A 22,454-nucleotide genomic window follows, 5' to 3' on the forward strand; every position below is an offset into this window, starting at 1 on the left:
TACCTGTACACAATCGGCGCAAATGAAAGACAAAATCGGCGCAAGTGAAGGAAAAAAAAGTGAAATGCAGATCGGCGCAAATGCAAAAAGCCGAGTTCAAAATTTATATTTTTATTATTATTTTTATTAGAACGGAAGTTGCAGATAGTGTAGTATCTTTTGTGTCCATTTGTGTTTAATTTACACTAGGTATCAGTGCGACGCTTAATTCCACTTTTCTTGGAAGATGTAGTTTTAAGCGTACACCATGTTGGAATCCGTGAAAAACGCGAAATAGGACGTTATAATTTGACGTTTTTTTTCATGGCTAGAAACAACGTCATAGAGCTTTTATGTCACTACCAAGTTGCGTTAGTTGATGCGCATCAACAATAGGCTGTTTGGTCTTTAAGTTTATGTAATAGTTGTAGTAAAGCTTTCATTTAGGACTATCAACATAACATCAATGGTAAGTAAAGAAGGCGAAACATTTCAGCGTGTGCACTCTTGTTGTTTTATTAAGTGTTTATTATTTTCATTTTTTTTTATTTCTTTCCTTTTTTTTCCCTTCAACATTAATTCATTTATTCCACTAAGTAAGCTTAGTGTCTCTTCCAAACCTTATATATATATATTTCTTATGACTTATAAAGGATATTTACATGTCTCAAGGTACTTGAATAAATGATAAATAATTGCCTACATACTTAAATATACTTTACATTTAGTAATTAACACTGCAAATATATATTTGCTTGTATGTGCTCATAAGTAGCATGCATTTTCCACTATATCATATTATTTTAAATACAGTTGTTAATATTTGATTTATACCTTGTACATTTTGATGATGGGAGTTTTTAACGACCTTGACTGGCTATACAGCCCTCGCACGGTCGGCCCACCTTGTACATGTAACATGGAGAGAGCTTTTATAGGCTGTGCATGTTGCTCAATCCTTTTCGTATCTTAATGAATAAAATGTGTTTAAAATGAAAAAAAAAAAAAAAAACTTGATCTGAGTTTTGTGGTTATAAGCATTGTGTATAAATTTCATAACATTTGGTTGAGGCAAACTTAAGTTAAGAGAACGGAAACGAAAAATTCAGCAATTTTTCCATTTGAAAAGGGGCATAACTCTAGAACGGTAAAAGTGACGCCACCCAAATTCAAACTTGATCATTGGCTGTGTTTTGTGGTAATAAGTAGTGTATATAAGTTTCATATCATTTGGCTGAGGCAAACAAAAGTTAGAGATCGGAAACCAATTTCGGGACGTACGTACGTACGTACAGACGGACAAGGGTAACGCTTAATGCACCCTCCGCTGCAGCGGGGGCATAAAAAAAATGAGCAAACAACATTTGCTGTTGAAGTAGGATAAACCTTATGAGGATATGTTCTTTTTCTATATACACACATATATATGTAATTATATATATATTTATATTTGAAGTGTATCAAAATAACACTACATTTTACTTTAATTTACTTTACTCAAAATAATATCATTGTTTTACAAACTTTGTCAATTTCGGGAAAAGTTTTAATGCGTTTGAAGACGTTATTCTCCTAACTTCAGAGGTGTCCATATTCTTTACCTTAGCGATGTACTCACAAGAAATAGGCAAATTAGACGGATTATTCCTTACACCTTTCTCTGGTCCTAGCCCGGGCGAGTCCGTTTCCAACAGCATATTGTCAATCGGTACCTGTTTCACTAACTTTTCCTGCTCACTTCGAATTATAGACGGAGGAATAGAGAAATAAAAACCCTCTTTAACACCCTCCATTGCAACAGCTGGACGCCCATCAAACGCGTGCATTACAACGTTTCGAGCGCCAAACTCCTTTAAAGCGGCTATAGTCGGCCGACCGGCAGAACGAGAATGAACATTAATGGGCAAATCAAACTTTTTTGCAAACTCAACTTGTAATCTTAAAACTTCCTTCTGAACATCTTTATCACTTGGATTTTTACAGACGCGTGGTTGAAAATCTAAACCTATTTCACCAATTCCACACAGAACGTCCACGTGTTTCTCCATTTCTGGGAGAGCTGCTTCAATGTCTGCAAGTGTCACACATCTTTGGTCTTCGGTTCCTCTTTGGACCGGATGTACACCGAGGCACGGTGACAGGACGTCTCTATATTTTTGTGATATATCTAGTACTTTCGAAAAGTCCTCTAGACCTATCGGAACTACAACTATTGCACTTACGCCATCTTTCTTTGAATTTGCTACAACTTCTTCTAGATCCTGAAAAAAATGAAATAATTACTTGTTGAGTCACTGTACTGACTTTAATTCAAGGACAAGGGATAATTTGTATTACACAATAAATATTAGAACAATAGAGATTTCTCCTTTATTAGTAAGATTTATCTGTACCCATGCAAGAATGCTCTCAACTTTCTTTATTTTAAATCTTGTACTTGTCTTGAATAAAACGGGACATTGGTTAAACTGAAATAAGACAACAACCCAGCATACAAAGACACAATCAAACTGAAAAAGAATTGTTCACTTCAAGAGTAAGTTTGTCATAAATTTTCATAATTTATTCGACAATAAAGTATTTGAAAAACATAAATTGTGCAGTATGGAAGGAATATTTGTTGTTCAAATTACCGAAGGGCCCTCAAAGGTTAACATGTCGACCACATTACACTATGATTAATGTATAACACAGTTTTTCTTTGATTCGATTTAAAGCAGAACTACATGAAACCATAAGCTGGGGTAATAACCTTAGGAGCCCCATCATTGGAGTTTGTTATCATTGATCAAAGGAGGCAGAAGCCTGGAGTTCGGAACCCAGAGCCAACAGTGGAGCTTATTATCATTAATCAAATGAGCCAGCAGCCCGGAGTTCGGAACCCAGAGCCAACAGTGGAGCTTATTATCGTTGATCAAAGGAGCCAGCAGCCTGGAGTCTGGAACCCAGAGCCAACAGTAGAGCATTTTATCATTAATTAAATGAGACAGCAGCCTGGAGTTCGGAACCCAGAGCCAACAGTGGAGCTTATTATCATTGATCAAAGGAGCCAGCAGCCTGGAGTTCGGAACCCAGAGCCAACAGTGGAGCTTATTATCATTAATCAAATGAGCCAGCTCAGTCTGGAGTTCGGAACCCAGAGCCAACAGTGGAGCTTATTATCATTGATCAAAGGAGCCAGCAGCCTGGAGTCTGGAACCCAGAGCCAACAGTAGAGCATTTTATCATTAATTAAATGAGACAGCAGCCTGGAGTTCGGAACCCAGAGCCAACAGTGGAGCTTATTATCATTGATCAAAGGAGCCAGCAGCCTGGAGTTCGGAACCCAGAGCCAACAGTGGAGCTTATTATCATTAATCAAATGAGCCAGCTCAGTCTGGAGTTCGGAACCCAGAGCCAACAGTGGAGCTTATTATCATTGATCAAAGGAGCCAGCAGCCTGGAGTTCGGATCCCAGAGCCAACAGTGGAGCTTATTATGATTATTAATCAAATGATCCAGCTCAGCCTGGAGTTTGGAACTCAGAGCCAACAGTGGAGCTTATTATCACTGATCAAAGAAGCCAGCAGCCTGGAGTTCGGAACCCAGAGCCGTGTTTCGTTTGGTTGCTGTCTAAATGACTGCCGCACATCTCCTTTTATTTGTATTTAATGATTGATTTAATTGAATTTTTAAGTTTATCTACATTTAGGAATGAAGAAAAGTATAGGTATACTGATATAAATGAAGTACTACTTATAATCATGCAATGTCATTCAGTTGTAGGGGTCTCAAAGTCCAAATAATCAGATCATTGGACGTCTAGAAGGAAGGCGTACATGCAAACATTCATTAATACAGACTTCCAAGATAATAGCCTCCCACTATTATATAAGTGCTAAAGTCGGATGCACTATGTATATAACTATCGAAAACTTTTAATTAAAGAAGTCGTGAACTTAATACTTAATGAAAATGTGAAACATAGTTAAAACACAGGCGCTTTGGGAATGACCCCCCCCCCCCCCCCCCCCCCTCCCCCATTTTCTACATATTTTTTTGTAATTTATTTTACAGTTTTATTTGGTTTTTTTATTTGTTATTTTAACTTATTTATTGTGTTCTTGCTCTTATCCATACGATATTACAAATACCAGCTAGTAGTATCAAGAAATATAAATATACAATTTCTTGGTAGTATATATGACGCCCCTCTATTCTTATAAACTACTGTCATTGTAATTTCGTATAGATAAGAGCAATATTATTAATCAATAAATAAGTGAAAATAAGTTAAAATATTTACTTAAAAAAAGGAAACACACACATTTTTTGGTAGAAAAAAGGGGATCCATTCACCAAGATTGTTTCAAATCAAATAACTAATTGAATCTTGTGTATAGATTAAGAAAACATTAAACAAAACTTCAACATAAGGGAAATGTCATTTTAACGAGCATATATTTGAGAACACTTGAGTTACCTCCCATATGTGCATAGGATTCTTTCTCTTCTATCATAAAGTGAGGGTAACTTACCATAACAGTTTGACTTACCTTATCAAACATATCGTCAGCTAGATGACAATGACAATCTATGTATCCAAGTTCATGTGAATCGTTCGAATATTCTTCTTCCTCCATTTCTCGTCTGTGTAGTGTACACTTGTAACAATTAACTTTTATAGTTAAGGGGAAATAACCCAAAGTTGAAATTGCACAATATTGTGTCATAAAATGTTCCTATAGGTTGGAATTTTACAAATCTCGTTATATCCTTACCGGGAAGTATTTTTGAGTCATGACTGTTAATTTCATGGACCAATGTAATATCTAACGATCTCATGTCACTTCAAGTTTTTTTCTCTCGGTTATTTAGGGGACATGCACTTGTATAATTGTGAAAAGAGGTGAGGACGATTATTTATTTTCAATCAGATCAGGACCAGAATATTTACTTTTTGCGCGTTAACTTTGAAAAAAGTGATACAAAAACTACTACCCAGAACCCCTCCTACAAACGAAATGGTTATCCCCTAAAGTAATTTAACTGTTATTCCGAACAAATATACGTTGACAGAGTAACTGGTGTATATTTTTGTAAATTTGGCTCGCTTCGTTCGCCAAAATATTTTAGGGCCAGAATATTTATTTTCATGTGGGATAAGGCAAGATGTATTTATTTCAAACTTAATCGGGGTCAGAATATTTACTTCCAAAATCTGCCAGACTCCCTCCCCCTCTGATTTAAATGGTCGTCCCCTTATTAGCCTCTGAGAGTCATGGTCATCACACACAACTTTACACTACTGTTATTGTCAGAGCAAGAACACATCAAATAAGGAAAATAAGTCGAAATATGAAATAAAAGGTACTGAAAAACTGAAACACAGAAAATTACCCCCCCCCCCTAACAACAACAACTACAACACAATTAAACTGAAGTAAAAGTAAAAAAAATGTGCCCAAGCTGCCTGTCCACTTTTATAGAGGCGGAGGCCATAGATGGCTCTGAGTGTGCGTGGCGAAGAGCCATTGGCAGATTAAGGATTTTCAAAAATGAAAGAGTCAGTAAAAAGTCAGAAAAATATCCACCGTACTACGATATGTCGATACTTATATTTTGACATTGCACAATATCGTGTTTTTCAGTCTGAATATTAATTACGTCTTTATACTAAATCCATAAGATGCTGGATGACTACTGATTTATTTTTTGGTCTTAGATACAGGATGATTCTTTTATCGATCTGATGTTATTTATAGATTAGTATTATTCTTTATTATATTGTTTCACATTTTTTGTATCGGGCCCTTTTATAGCCGACTATGCGGTATGAGTTTTTCTCATTGTTGAAGACCGTACGGTTGCCTATAATTGCTTACATCCACTTCATTTGAACTTTGGTGGATAGTTGTTTCATGGGCAATCATACCACATCTCCGTATTTTTTATTGTATATTGTTAAAGATGGCTTTTTGTGTGGTCTCCTTAAACTATAGTCCATATTTTCCTATTATTTGCTAATTTATTGTCAATATATATATAAGTTAAGATAAACGATTGTTCAATTGGTGTATGAAGGGCATCATGTTTTAAGACATGACTAAAAAAAGGTTGTCTTAATACACCAATAATTTGAGCAGAGAATAAATATAACTTGGCCAAAACGTAGGTTAAAATGAACTCTCAATGCATCGAACTCACATATCTAAGTGAGTCTAAATAACTGATGTAACTAAATTGTGAAAACAAACTATTTTTATCTTGTTTTGAGTGATCTTCCTAAATTAAGGTTTAGTCTGTCTTCGGCTAATTACGAGGTAGACATACCAAATAAAGGTATAGTCTGTCTTCGGCTAATTACGAGGTAGACATACCAAATAAAGGTATAGTCTTTACCGGGTAAAGCATGAGATGGGCATGTCAAGTTAAAGTATAGTCTGTCCTCGGCAAAGCACGAAGTAGACACGTCAAATTAAGGTATAGTCTAGATCTGTTCTGGGCAAACCATGGGGAAGACATGTCAAATATGTAGTTTGTCCGGGGTAAAGCATAAGATAGACATGCATATGACGTCCATTTTCACTGAACTAGTACATATTTTTATTTAGGGGCCAGATGAGGCCCACCTCCGGGTGCGGGATTTTCTCGCTGCGTTGAAGACAAATTGGTGGCCTTCGGCTGTTATCTGCTCTTTGGTCGGGTTGTTGTCTCTTAGCCATATTCCCCATTTCCATTCTCAATTTTATGTCAAATTAAAGTATAGTCTGTCCTGGGCCAACCACGAGTAGACATGTCACAAATTCGGGTAAAGTTTGTCCTGGGCAAGGCATAAGGTAGACATGTCAAATTAAGGTATAGTCGTTCCTAGGCGAAGCACGAGGTACAGATGTCAAATTAAGGTATATATTTTATGATGGTATGATACTAAACCCCTAACGGGAGGGATTGTACTTGATTTTCATATGATGAAGACATAATCTTTCTATCAGTTTAATTGAGGTTTGGAGCTGGCATGTAAGTAACTGCTAGTAGTCCTTTGTTCATTTATGTATCATTGTCATTTTGCTTAGTTTCTTTTGTTACCTATTCTGACATCGGACTCGGACTTCTTTTAAACTGAGTTTTACTGTGCGTATTGCTCTGTGTTTCTTTTTTCTACATTGACTAGAGGTATAGGGGGAGGGTTGAGATCTCACAAAATATGTTTAACCCCGCCGCATTTTTGCGCCTTTCGCAAGTCAGGAGCCTCTGGCCTTTGTTAGTCTTGTATGTTTTTTTTAATTTTAGTTCATTTATATGTTTTGGAGTTTAGTGTGACGTCCATTTTCACTGAACTAGCACACAATTTTATTTAGGAGCCAGCTGAGGACCACCTCCGGGTGCGGGATTTTCTCGCTGCATTGAAGACCCATTGGTGGCCTTCGGCTGTTGTCTGCTCTTTGGTTGGGTTGTTGTCTCTTTGACATATTCCCCATTTCCATTCTCAATTTTATAGTCTGTCCTGGGAAAAGCACGAAGTAGACGTGAAAAGTCAAATTAAGGTATAGCATGTCCTGGGCAAAACACGAGGTAGACATGTCAAATTAAGGTATAGTCTGTCCTTGCCAAAGCACGGGGTAGACATGTCAAATTAAGGTATAGTCTGTCCTTGTTAAAGCACGGGGTAGATATGCCTAATTAAAGTATAGTCTGTTCTGGGAAGTTCTTGGAAAAGCACGAGGTAGACACAACATGTCAAATTAAGGTATAGTCCGTCCAGGGCAAAGCACGAAGTAGACATGTCAAATTAAGGTTTAGTCTAGTTAAGCACAATTCCTAATGTTTTGGAACAGTACACACCAGCAGTCTTACTTCACCATACATTTATATAATTACCCTTCTCCAATTTTACTTTGAAGTATCCTCTTTAAAAGTTAAAAGTTAATTGTTGTTTTTACCCCATACTATCGTGTACTTTTGTGTTTTTGCGCTTGCTCCCTTCACATTGACTGACTTTTATGTAATTGGCTGGAAATAGACTTCAATGACATTTTTGGCCTATTTTTTCTATATTTATGTTAAATTATGAATTGAAAATATCTACTTTTATGTTTACCTATCAATTACAGAGTCTATTAAATTGTCAGTTGATAATCAACATTGTTCGTCCCTTGTTGCCTTTTGCTTGCTTTAATAAAGACACATACTTCCTTAGATATTTTAAAAGTCAGTGCTCGAAGTCAAATCCCTCTACCAGGATACATAAAGACATCTTAATAGGAAAGCAAAGTTTTTGGCATAATGGAGGATAGAGAAATTGCTTCTGAGGAGCCAGTGTCAAAACCCTCATGGGACCAGTGGGCAAAATCTTTCTTTCAAGCAACTTGTCAGCTTGGTATCTTGATTTCAGCTGTCAGTTAGGACGGAATGGCTGTGTGTAGAGGTATAAGTTCACTGTCATGTCTAGATACAACATGTAAAAACTTAAAATATCTTTTGATGTTAAAACCAGAAAAGAAGATAACAATACCAACAAAAGTTCAAAATGCTTTTTTCTACAAAAACCATAGAAACGATAAAACAACCTTTCCTTATAATAAGAAAAGACAGATATGCCTTTGCAAAAATAAAAAAAAAATATGTGAAAATTGTCAAGGAGGAATGGACAATTTAAATTTGTAGTCTGTTTCCTGCCACTTACAAATAAATCAAAGTACTGAACATCGGATGACCGCAGGTTCTTGTGGATGGTCAAAAGCACATGTCACAGAAATAGATCACATCTCTATACCTGAAACTGAGGTTAATTTACAGAGATATATTTTTTTCTGATACAAGTTCGTGCATGGATGATGAATAAATGACAGGAAATTCAACCGCACCGTAATAACTATTATATTGTAGTGATACAAATCAGTATACCTGGGACTATTATACTAATATGATAATAGTGTCAGAGTATACACGTCTGGTTTGTTGTTATATATTATATTAATATTACGGTTGCATGTATATATAATTTTCATCTATTTATATATCATTCTATTCTACTATTCTAATTATAGTGCAGTGCAAGTGCAGGGTGGACACTCTTCTGTAAAAAATCGATTTTTCTAAAAGATTGGATATGAGAAGCCATTCATATTTTCCCGCAAAACAATAACAGAGTTATCGGTCCTTGCCGGGAGTGTCGCAAAACGTTCTTGAGATATTCTTCCGTAAGCTTTAACACAATTTTTCGGTACGTGTGCATTTATATCATCAATGATTTTTTACTTTTATATATATAACTAACGACAACACATTTTCATATTATTAATTTGTGTTTTAATAAAAATATTTATAGTATCCATTGAAAAAATGAATTTGAAACAAGCGATAAGTAATGTTATTTTGCACTAGATAAGTGACCGCGGATCTATAATTTTTATAGATCGGTTGAAAACCCAAAACTAATTTGCATAATGGATATTTAGGCGATAGCAATACATCGAAATGACCTCGCGGTCATCGCGATGTAAAAATAACCATCCAAGACAAAATTATACACCAATGTTTTAAACTAATCCACTAAAACATATTTTATATAAAGTTGTGACTTTGTGGAAGCATACCAATAATATCTGTCAACCAGTGAAATCTTTAAATATTTTTTTTTACATCAAAACCATATGGACACCCAAAAAAACTTAACAAAACAATTACAGAACTCCAAGGTCATTTCAAGAAGGGGAGGTCCATAAAAACTGACAAAAACAAATGCTGGACTATATCAACCAACAGAATAACTGGAAAATAACAGTCATATTCCTGACTTGGTACAGACAATACCAAAGAAAATGGTGAGTTAAACCTGGTTTTGTAGCTAGCTAACTAAACCATTTTTTAATACAAAACAAAAAACATGCAAAAAAACAAGAAAAGAAGAAAGAGCTGCACCAGGAGAGCATGATACACCCGTCGCTTTAACAAGAATAAAGTTCCACAACTCCTTAATGTCATATCAGAAATTTATAAAAAAACTAAAGGGAGGTTATTTTTATAGATATAAACCAGTCAGCAAAGTTTCATGAAAACTGCTCAAAGAAATTTTGAGTTAAAGTCTGAAAACTGGAAAATCCCCCTTTTTTAAAGAATAAAACCCTATAACTCAGAAACATAAAATCTAAAATTTATAAAAATCAAAAGGGAGCTCATGTCAATAGATATAAACATTCACCAAAGTTTCATGAAAACTGCTCAAAGCATTTTTGAGTTATTATCCAAAAACTGGAAAATCCCCCATTTTTAATGAACAAAACCCCATAACTGGGAAACCTAAAATCTAAAATTTATAAAAATCGAAAGGGAGCTCACATCAATAGATACAAACAATTCATCAAAGTTTCATGCAAATTGGTTAAAGAGTTTTTGAGTTATTGTCCGACATGTTGACATTGGACTGATGGACTGACAGACAGACAGACAAACGGTATACCAAAATACGTACCGTAAACAGGCGTATAAAAAAAGAAAGAAGATAAGATTGAAGGGCAGCAATAAGTTAATATATTTAGGGTAGGTTTTTTATTTCTAGAAAATAATAAACATATGTGACAAATCAGTATGTTTACATTAACACATTTCTCAATATCTGCAACAAATAATACATGTATCAAAAACAATATTTATAAAATACTTCTACAACAAATACTTATATCAAACTTATTTGAGTAATAAGTTGATTTTGGGAGGGTAGATTCGTTTTTTGTCTGACCTTTTGCTAAAATCATTCTATTTGACCCTAAATTTATAAAGTTGCACAATTGCCTACAATTTTCTTGCTATGTAGTATCTAAAAAATTACAATAATAAAAAAATATGAACTAAGTTTGGAGTTTCATAGTCAAACAAAATAAACTTTATACAATTATTAAACTCTATTATATTTTTTGTAATTTGGTACAGTAAGAGTTACTTCTCTTACAGCATAGAGTTATTTTCATATTTGATTTTTGATGTTTAACACCACTTTAAAGCACCGCTTTTGGGCTATTTCGTGGCTGCCAGTATTTATTGGTGGAGGAAGCTGGATTGCCCCGAGAAAACCACATACCTTCGATAGGAAAACCGACAATCCCAGTCAATTAAGATTGAGTCGAGTGCACCCGCACGAGCGGGGTTCGAACTCACAACCTCAGTGTTGACTGGCTAGTGATTACAGTAGTAACTACTTAGACCACTCGGCCACCGAGGCCCCCTATTTTCATATTATACAATCAGATAACAATATTTTACTCTATCTATTTAAAAAAATCTAACTGATAGTTAAGATCGTGTTAAAAATATCTTAAAATAGGTATTGATACATAAAAATAAATTCTGTATATTACAGGATTTGGAACTTGAACAAATTTTGAAAACAAATGTAATTTAAAAATTGATAAGACAATAAAGCATAAAAAACTTAGAAAAATAGAAAGATGGTAGAATATTTTCACTGGAAATATGTTAAATCCACTATTTTTGTTTAATTCTCTTTTGAGAAAGACTAGGTAAATGCCTAAAAAAATGTCCCATGATGAGACTTTTCTAATCTCCATGTTAAAATGCTCCTATCTCAAATGTGTACAGACTAACTATCTAGTTATTAGATCAGATAATGAACTCTTACTGGTGTACAAATACAACATGGTGCTGTGTAACCAAATAAAACAAAATCACAAAAATAAAAAATACTGGCTCAGACTGTGCAAAGTGGAAAAAAAATTAGACCATTTTCCCACAACTAACCTTGCTCATCCATAAAAATGACTCTGCAAGACAAAAATCTTAAAAGGGAAAAAAATAATAAAAAGTCCAAAGCAATTGAGAATAACTTGTGATCACTTTTATTACAGTTCTATTTAAATGACTTTGGATAGTAAAGAACTATAATTAAATTACATGTGTGTTTCATTAGCATCAGTAATTTTGATTAGCTGCCAACAATTGCGATGGAACTCCATTATCATATATTATTTCTGAATAAAATATAACAGCTATGACTGTACTTGCTATCTGGGAGATATTTTAAAATAATGCATTGAAAAAAAACAAATGAAAAGCTTGATTTAACCCTTAATTTCATGGTTTTAGCATATAAATGTAATTATAAGAATTGAATGTGTCTTTTTATAATTTTATAGGGGTATAAAAGCATTGATCTAGGCACACATTTTTAATATGATGCATTTCCGCGCTTCATACAAAATGTGAGTCTGTCAACGCTTTACACCCAAATAAAATTATAAAAAGAGGCATTCAATTTTCAAATAACAGATCCCTCTCTGGAAATGAACAAAGTTTTGATATGTGTATTTTAACATCATTACAGTTCATTGTGTATTTCATGTTGATATGTGTATTTTAACAGCATAACTGTTCACTGTGTATTTTATGTCACTAATGATACATTGTAATGTACCTTCATAAGAATCTTCGGTTTCCCAGATCAATTTTTAAAAGGTCAAGCAGGGGAAAAGATAATTTTTTATCTATTTTTCCATTTGATCACATTAGCATAAAAGATTATGGTTCAACAAATCAGTTATTCTTAGAGGCAGAATTGTGACAAAAGTTATTTGACCAGCTAATATCAGATGCAGATCCATGATTTTGAAAAGGGAGGCATGTGAGCCCCCAAACTAGACAAAATTTGTTGTGGAAGCGGTAAAAGTCTTGATTAGCCATAAATAAAGCTCCATAAGGGGGTCCCAGGTGTCAACATATATTTGTTCCGCCACTGGAAACTTTGTTATAAACAATGTCATAATATCTGTTCCTGTTGGAACAAATATTCTATACCATTTATTCCGCTAGGAACATATACTGTAATATTTATTCCAGTGGAAATAATATTCCAGAATATTTTTTCCATTCGGAACTAATATTATGAAGGAATTTCTATTTCGTGACATGGGCACCCCCCTTGAAATCCGCCCCTGGATATATTAACTGAATAGTGATTAAATCATATCATACAAAGCTCATAATAAATAGATCAAATTATATATATACACCTCTTACATACGGTAATTATTTGACATAAAAAATAAATAAATTGGATGTTTATAATCATGCAAATAATCTATGTTCATTGTTTATATTCAAATAAATCTGTTACATTTGTTTCCTGGTTAGCAATTTATTCACAACAATAATAGTCATACATTTTAAATGTCTAGACTGGGTTGCACCAACATCAATTAAATTATGGAATGTTTAAATTTTAAGTGTCAATTAAATATGAAAATATTCAACAACTTTATTAATAACCAACTTGAAATTTAAACATCATTCAAATTTAAATAGCCTTTGTGCAACCAAGCCGTCCGTGAATACATTTAAAAAAAAATATGACTGTTTCAAATTGTGAAAAGTTCTCTTGATAGAATGTTTTGTTTTGTATTCAACATGTACATTATAGCTTCTGATCTACAATCCCACCCCCCCCCCCCAAAAAAAAAAAATTAAAAAAAATATATAATTACCCTGTGTAAACATGTTTCTGAAATAACTTCATAAGGTTCACATAAAAAATTATACATCAAAACTTAAAAACCACAAAGGCGGTCTAAGGTAATACCACACATATATGATATAAAAATGGTAATCAATGTGACCTGTAACTATTATAAAGGTCAAAGTTTACATGTCATATCATTCCATATGGTACTAGGCTGATTCTCAATATAAACAGTAACTATTATAATGGTCAGACCTAACGACTTTTGAGACTAGAATGGATGCTGTTTCTATTTTTCATAGATACTAGCTATAAAGGCTCATTCATCACGAGTCATTAAGGAAATATGTATTGTGTAGCATCCTTATACTGATAGTTGCCCTGTGGGGGAAAAGGGCTCAAAAATTGGCAAACGAGATCTACTGTGAGCTACTGCTCACTAGTTATACACCTGCTCATAGCTGTTGACTAAATGTGTATTATATTTTATAGATATGAGTTTGAGCAAACAGAAGTACAACATAAAGGAGCTGAAAACTTGTCAACCAGTTTTGATAACCAGATGAAGGATGAAACATCCATGTACTGGGAATCTATTTATTTTCATGGGTTCTAATTTTCATGTATCGTGAACAAATTGTACTTTTAAGAAGAGCTGGGTACTTGAATGTGCTGCTTTCATAAATTATGTACAAAATTTGTATTTTTCTTGAACACCTGAATTAGAGGTTAATTTATATCTATTTAATTCATGCATTCAATCAATAATAATGATTTCCCAGTATCAAGAATACATGTAGTTACTGAGAAAAATGTAACTGTAACTGTTGGATAGAGCCTGAGATTGATGGATTGAAAGGTAAACCAATATTGCATTGGAGTGGGTTAAAAACATAAAAATCTATAAGATATGTCCAAATATATCTGCCTTTCTATGCTCCACAACAAAATAAAGTCATCTATAATTATTTAATCTTTCTGTTGAAAATAAGTTTTCCAATGAGCTGTAATTCACCCACACTACTATATATCTATCATCATATAAAATATAATCACATCTTATCAGATATAACTCTTATCATAACCTTTTTTTCTTTTTGCAAACAGCAAGTGCATTTGTTGTTAGATTGAGGAAAGGGGGAGGAGGGCATAATTGTCAAACATGATAAAAAGGTTGCTTACTATATAGATGCCATTTCTTTTTGTAGCTAATTTTATGCCAAAAACTGATATTTTTCTGATCAAGGAGAGGGTACTCCCTCTATGCTCCACCTCAATCTACCACCCAGTATACTACTTCTATTGTTACAGAAGCTAATGGTTGAAAAAACAATTTTCTGATCAAATACTGTGAATTCATAAATTATTGCGTGCATTTATTATTGCGATTTTGCCATTTTAGACTAAAATACGATTTTAATTTTAGCGATATTGAGAAAAATCCTGTTTAATTTATATAAAATATTTCGAAATGCGAGTTGAAATTTTTGCGATTATAACCCTGTCGCATTGTTCGCAATAATAAAAACATCGCAATAATTTCTGAATTTACAGTAGCTTAATGAGATGGTTTCAATATAGATTTACACGAATTCAACTTGCACATTTTTGGCTAAAATATTTCAGATATTCTAAACATTTTTTTATAATAATATGGCCAGTATAGAATTGACAATTTGAAAGAAAAAAAGATAAGTGGACTCAGCTGACATTGCTCTTTAAAAAATATCTCAATGCCCTCTTGGCAGATGCATTCTCCCTCCCCCTCTTTAATGTCCAATGCATTTTATCTCCTCCCTCTCATAGCAGCCATCTGATTCATCACAGGATTGTACCGCTGAGACCTGTACACATTATCTCCAGTGAGTAATGTATGTGCTGGCCATTTTCCTGGTGGTAGGCCTGCCGAATTCTGTTGTACAACAACAGTCTGTTGGACAGTGTTCTGTATCAGGCCTGTTGTATTCTGTACCTGGGCCTGCTGTATCACACGAGATGAATATCCTGATGAACTTCCGTACCCTTGTTGAGCCTGAGCAACAAAACTCTGCTGACTGTGCCCAGAAAAGCCAGATCGTGATCCTGTTGCAAAGGCCTGTTGAGACTGAGCAGTATATCCTTGGCTTGTCTGTGCAGCATAAGACTGTTGTGATTGTGTGGTAAATCCCTGTCGAGTCTGTGCTATCACTCTCTGCTGTGCTAATTTAGCCTGTAGACCAGCAGCACTGACTGCTGCAGACCTGTTTATCAAGGCAGCCCTAACACCCGGGTTATTTATAGCCATCCTTGTTGTATTTACCTGTATTCCCTGTTGTATGGGAGTTCCACTATACTGGTTCCTGAGCAAAACTCGGTTTCCAATTCTGACTCCAGGCGCTACACTTGGTGTGATAATTGGCCTTCCAACGGCATGACTAGATTGAATGTTTGGTCTACTTTGTAAAGGAGTAATCCTAGGTGTTTGAATCACATGTGGTCCTGTTGAAGTGGAGGGCATGTTATCTCTTGATCCAGAAAAACCTTGTTTTGGTTCATTTTCTGTAGGAGTTGTTGGAGGAGATGTCAACAGTGTTTTTTTCTGAGGAGATTTTAGCAAGGGCTGTCTTGCAGGAGCAGCTAACAGAGGCCTTTTCAGTGGCCTTTTAAAACGATTGGCTAATTTATTGAGAGGACTAAGTGGCTTGTGTGACATTCTACGATGATCAACTTTCAGTTTCTTCCGTCGTAGATTCCTTCTTTGATAATTTAACTTTGTCCCAACATTTTCTGCTGACTCTTTTTCTGTCTTGATTGTTTTAGACACTGACTGAACTGACCTTTGACCCGTTTTAGACTCTCCTTTCCTATCTTTATCTGAATCTTTCTTTTGTATAACTTGTAAATTATCAGCCTTTGTGCTATTATCCATCTTTTGATTGCTAAGTTCAATAATCTTCGATCTCATTTCATCTTTCTCAACAAAACTGTCATCTTCCTCTAACACTGAGTCATCCTCTTTATGCTGACACAACCTCTGATTATCACTAGATTCATTGTTTAAATCTTCTGTATCCATGGAAACAGCCATCTGCTCCTCCTCTGCAGTTAACATGAATTCATTTTCATCATGTGGTTCTATTAGAAGAGTTCCATCTTCATAGAGCGGTACACCATTATCAGAGTACATCACTTCATGTCCAGTATTGACATCAATGTAAACATCATGTGGGTTAACAGGCCCCATGTCAACTACCACACCCACATCTGACCCTCCGATGCTGTTAACAGATTCGTTAAAGATATTCCTGTTCTGTGATGTCCTGCTATCATTGGTCTTAGCATTCTCCGACAGGTGGTTTTTCCTCTCCTCATAAACAATCATCAGCTTCTTTGCCTGAAACAAAGAAAAGAATCCGAAAATACAATCATGAAATAGATTCTATAATTCAAAAATACAACCATAAATATCTTAAAGACAGATATTTATACAGTTTGTCAAGCATGAGAGCTAAATTGTCCTGAGTCTAAACGAGTTTTGAATACATCAAAGATCTGCTATCAGCACTAGTTTCCCTAAAGGAATATCAAAGATCTGCTATCAACACTAAGTTTCCCTAAACACTAAGTTCCCTAAAGGAATATCAAAGGTCTGCTATCAACACTAAGTTTCCCTAAACACTAAGTTCCCTAAAGGAATATCAAAGATCTGCTATCGACACTAAGTTTCCCTAAAGGAATATCAAAGATCTGTTATCAACACTAAGTTTCTCTAAAGGAATATTTGGGACAGGCAAGGTGTCAATGTATATTTGTTCCATCTTACAGAAGTTCTCCTGGAAACTTTGTTATAAACAATGCCATTATATCTGTTCCTGTTGGAACAAATATTATATGCCCTTTATTCCGTAAGTTTGTTCCAGTGGAAAATATATTACAAAATATTTCTTCCATAGGAACTTATAGTGGGAAAGAGCTTCTTTTTCATGACCATGTGTTAGGTATAAAATAGTTTAAGATAATATAAAAGGAAATACACACTTTCCTGAAAATTATCACCATAGAAATAGAAAATATAAATAAGAAATCATACAGTATGAAAATTAACATATGATTCTAATAAAAATATACTTTTTCCACTTTCAAATCAGAACATTATCTCAACTAAAACAGTCTTTTCATTTCTTTTAAACTGCCTTTAACTTCTAATTACCAAAAAGCTGCTGTATTCTGATATAATATCTAATACAGTATTGTGCTTCACAATCTATGTTGTTTGCATATATATATATATAATATAACTTATATTGTTCCAAGAGAATGTGTCTATCATAAATTAAACATGTTTCTGTATGTTCCAAAAGTATTTGACTAAAGTCACGAAATATGTTCTATGAACTCATTATAAAAATAAGGAGATGAGGTATGATTGCCAATGTGACAACTATCCACCAAAGTTCAAATGAAGTAAATGTTAGCAATTAAAGGCAACCTTAGGCCTTTTACAGTGAGAAACCCCATACCTTATAGCCGGCTATAAAAGGCCCTGACATGAAAAATATAAAACAATTCAATAGAGAAAACCAACGGCCTAATTTATACACAAGAGTGCACACACTGAAATGTCTCGCCTTCTTTACTAACCATTGATATTATGTTGATAGTCCTAAATATAAAGCTTTACTACAACTATCAACCTTACAATCATTCAATACACTAAATATAGTTGACCTATTGCTTATAGTTTCTAAGAAACAGACTTAACCAAGAAAACTAAATATTGACCAATGAACCATGAAAATGAGGTCAAGGTCAGATGAACCATTCCAGGCAGACATGTACACCTTACAATCAATCTATGCATTAAATATAGTTGACCTATTGCTTATAGTATCTAAGAAACAAACTTAACCATGAAAACTTAACATTGACCAATGAACCAACAAAATGAGGTCAAGGTCAGATGATACCAGCCAGACAGACATATACAGCTTACAATCCTTCTATACAAAAAATATAGTTGACCTATTGCTTATAGTTTAAGAAAAACAGACCAAAATACAAAAAACTTAACATTGATCAATGAACCGTGAAAATGAGGTCAAGGTCAAATGAAACCTGCACGACTGCATATAGATCATAAAATATTTCCATACACCAAAAATAGTTGACCTATTGCATATAGTATTAGAAAAAAAGACCAAAACTCAAAAACTTAACTTTGACCACTGAACCATGAAAATGAGGTCAGGGTCAGGTGACACCTGCCAGCTAGACATGTACACCTTACAATCATTCCATACACCAAATATAGAAGACCTATTGCATACAGTATAAGAAAAACAGACCAAAACACAAAAACTTAACTATAACTACTGAACCATGAAAATGAGGTCAAGGTCAGATGACATCTGCCAGTTGGACATGTACACCTTACAGTCCTTCCATACACCGAATATACTAGACCTATTGCTTATAGTATCTGAGATATGGACTTGACCACCAAAACTTAACCTTGTTCACTGATCCATGAAATGAGGTCAAGGTCAAGTGAAAACTGTCTGACGGGCATGAGGACCTTGCAAGGTACGCACATACCAAATATAGTTATCCTATTACTTATAATAAGAGAGAATTTAACATTACAAAAAATCTTAACTTTTTTTTCAAGTAGTCACTGAACCATGAAAATGAGGTCAAGGACATTGGACATGTGACTGACGGAAACTTCGTAACATGAGGCATCCATATACAAAGTATGAAGCATCCAGGTCTTCAACCTTCTGAAATATAAAGCTTTTAAGAAGTTAGCTAACGCCGCCGCCGCCGCCGGATCACTATCCCTATGTCGAGCTTTCTGCAACAAAAGTCGCAGGCTCGACAAAAAACCAATTTATAAAAAAAAAAACCAAATATGACAGAAACCACTGAACTACAGGTTCCTGACATGGGACAGATACAAAGCTCAGTTTTGAATTTGTTTGTTGAATGCATGTTTAATATGAAACAGTTCATGACACAAAATAAATATACAAGCATGAAAGGAAAGGAACAGCAAAGGAACAGCACTTTTATTGCTGTTCTTCATTTTAACACTCTCACCTCAATGCAAGAACATAAGATATCATTGATCTGGTATCATCAACACTGGAGATACCTTGTTTCTTGGTCTTGGGTTGTTAAGACAACATAAAACACATACCTGTAAATCTATGTATTTGAACTGCCAAGGCCACTTTGCATTATACAGAAACTGGCGATGATCAAATCTGTTGTCATCTGGACTATAGGTTTCTGTGTGATATGCTGGTGTCACAACTGTCATCTTATGTCTGTTGATGGCATAATGACGGAAAAAAAACTTCACCTTCTCTGCAACCTGGAAATTAAGTCACAATGTTTAAGAATATATTGTAATATCTAATCTTATTACTAATGTAGTTAATACCAAGTGTCATATTTTTTTATATGTAAAAAGAGCTAGTCCTAACTATCCAAAAGATAATTTTATTAAACAAATCATTATTTCATGGATTTTGGAGTTTGAAGCTATTAAAAGTGTTTATGCAGCAAAATCTATGGTAATAAATGACATTACAATGTTTTGACCAATGCTGAATAAAAAGTTTAACCTGACTCTATCATTGATAAAAGCCTTGAAACAGTTACTTTTATGGATAAAACAGTCGAATCAATATAATTAAAACATTAGCAGTTTTTCAACACATAGATAGTATGGACAATAAAGAGCTGCGACATGAGCACATAATACGCCTGTCACCCCTTTAGCTCGACTTTATGCTTTTTAAAAATGAATTCATATGATGAACTAAAAATACTGTGAGCACTCCTCAAATAGATCCCTCACCCCTTAAAAAAACCCAACATGCACCCACAGTGGTACCAATTGACACAAAACATAAATAATTTGGCATTATTAAGGTTACCTCAAGTTTAACTAAGTTTGTGGCAAAATTTTTGAAAGAATAAAATTCTAAACTGTTTTCGACGATTTTTCAACCAATAAAGTTCCATAACTCCGCAATGTCACATCAGAAATTAATAAAAAAAAAACAAAAGGGAGCTTATTTCAAAAGATATAAGCATGCCACCAAGCTTCATGAAAACTGCTCAAAGCATTTTTTACAGTAATTGTCCGCAAACTGGAAAATCCCCCCTCTTTTATGAATAAATTCCCAATACTCCAAAACGTAATATCAGAAATAATTAAAAATCGAAGGGAACTAATATCAATATATATAAAGATTTCACCAGTTTTATGTAAATTGTTCAAAGCATTTTTGAGTTATAGTCAGAAAACAGGAAAATCACCCATTTTTTTTTTGAATAAAATCCCAAAACTCGGAAACATAAAATCTAAAATTTATAAAAATCGAGAGGGAGCTTACACCAACAGATATAAAAAATTCACCAAAGTTTCATGAAAATTAGTGAGAGCGTTTTTGATTTATTGTCCGAAGTGTTGACGACGGATGAACGGACAACAGTATACCATAATTTGTCCCGTAAATTAACATATAAAAACCTATTTTCTGTAGTTAACAACTGTACAAATTGGATCAATTCACTCACACAAGAAAAATAGTCTGGTCAAGAAACAATATGGAAAAGTTTACAGACCAAACTACAGATTCCACAATAACTGTTTCCCTGTCTGTAAAATTACCTGACCAGGAGAAAACTTGTCACTCCAGATATGGACCAGTTTACAGAACATACTAAAGGGTCCACAATAACTGTTTGAACTTACCTGGCCAGGAGAAAACTTGTCACTCCAGATATGGACCAGTTTACAGAACATACTAAAGGGTCCACAATAACTGTTTCCCTGTCTGTGAACTTACCTGGCCAGGAGAAAACGTCACTCCAGATATGGACCAGTTTACAGAACATACTTAAGGGTCCACAATAACTGTTTCCCTGTCTGTGAACTTACCTGGCCAGGAGAAAACTTGTCACTCCAGATATGGACCAGATAACAGAACATACTAAAGGGTCCACAATAACTTTCCCTGTCTGTGAACTTACCTGGCCAGGAGAAAACTTGTCACTCCAGATATGGACCAGTTTACAGAACATACTAAAGGGTCCACAATAACTCTGTTTTCTCAATCTACCATACAACGACAACTCATCATAAGTCATTCCCATATCATCCTGAAAGAAGAAATGTAAGCATTGAGTACTAGGTAAATTATAGATGCTAAATTGGTCTATGTCTTGCTGAGGTTGCTGTCACTTTGACATATACCTCATATCTCTTTTTATTACTACTCTAGTTTAAAAATGTTCTTTTCACAGCTTGTTACGCCATGAAGTCATTAAAAAATGGTGAAATTAAATTTTAATCAATTTAGACCAGAATTTCCAAAACTTAAGTTTTTTTTGTCGGATCAAGGACTAACAGGTTGCAAATTTTTGCCGGTCTTTCAAAAAATTGGTGGTCCGTCATTGTTAATTACTTCAACTGGTTCTAATAAAATGCTTCGCTGGGGCGCAGCTTGATACGACCGCAAAGGTCGAACCCTGAACAGTTGGGGCAAGTATGGACACAACATTCAAGCTTGATACAGCTCTGAATTTGGATTGTTATTAAATATTTGACACAGCATAGGTTTCTGACACAGAAAGAATGTGGTCTAAGAACTTGAATTTTTTTAATTTACCTATTATGGTCCAATGTCCAAAATCAAAATACATGGTTAGATTCAGCATATCAAAGAACCCCATATATTCAATTTTTGTTAAAATCAAACAAAGTTTAATTTTGGACCCCAACTTGAACAAACTTGAAAACTGGGCCCATAATCAAAAATCTAAACACATGTTTAGATTCAGCATATCAAAGAACCCCAAGAATTAAATTTTTGCTAAAATCAAACTAAGTTTAATTTTGGACCCTTTGGACCTTAATGTAGACCAATTTAAAACAAGGGACTTAAAATTAAAAATCTAAATACACGGTTAGATTTGGAATATCAAAGAACCCCAATAATTCAATTTTTGATGAAATCAAACAAAGTTTAAT

At 34.4% G+C, this 22,454-nt stretch overlaps 2 protein-coding genes across 7 annotated transcripts in view; both read right to left on the reverse strand.

Moving 5' to 3' along the window:
• Positions 1 to 1,445: 1,445 nt before the first annotated feature.
• LOC127724544 (putative deoxyribonuclease TATDN3) lies at positions 1,446 to 4,671 on the reverse strand. The gene is made up of 2 exons (XM_052231526.1): positions 4,515 to 4,671; positions 1,446 to 2,240 (listed from the first exon to the last, which is right to left on the reverse strand). The coding sequence occupies exons 1-2, from the start codon at positions 4,599 to 4,601 to the stop codon at positions 1,488 to 1,490; spliced, it is 840 nt and encodes a 279-aa protein (XP_052087486.1). The 5' UTR covers positions 4,602 to 4,671; the 3' UTR covers positions 1,446 to 1,487.
• A 5,823-nt stretch (positions 4,672 to 10,494) lies between these two features.
• The window catches only part of LOC127724545 (glutamine-dependent NAD(+) synthetase-like), a 41,886-nt gene continuing 29,926 nt past the window's right edge, over positions 10,495 to 22,454 (reverse strand). For all 6 annotated transcript variants that reach the window (XM_052231531.1, XM_052231530.1, XM_052231529.1 and 3 more), the window contains 3 exons: positions 21,455 to 21,583; positions 19,608 to 19,784; positions 10,495 to 16,802 (listed from right to left, as the gene is read on the reverse strand). In XM_052231531.1, coding sequence (XP_052087491.1) covers positions 15,216 to 16,802; positions 19,608 to 19,784; positions 21,455 to 21,583 — 1,893 coding nt within the window. In that variant the 3' untranslated portion in view covers positions 10,495 to 15,215. The remainder of the gene's footprint in view (positions 16,803 to 19,607; positions 19,785 to 21,454; positions 21,584 to 22,454) is intronic.

The sequence above is a fragment of the Mytilus californianus genome, unplaced genomic scaffold (assembly GCF_021869535.1).
Source record: "Mytilus californianus isolate M0D057914Y unplaced genomic scaffold, xbMytCali1.0.p SCAF_14, whole genome shotgun sequence".
In the NCBI taxonomy this organism is placed as follows: Eukaryota; Metazoa; Mollusca; class Bivalvia; order Mytilida; family Mytilidae; genus Mytilus; species Mytilus californianus.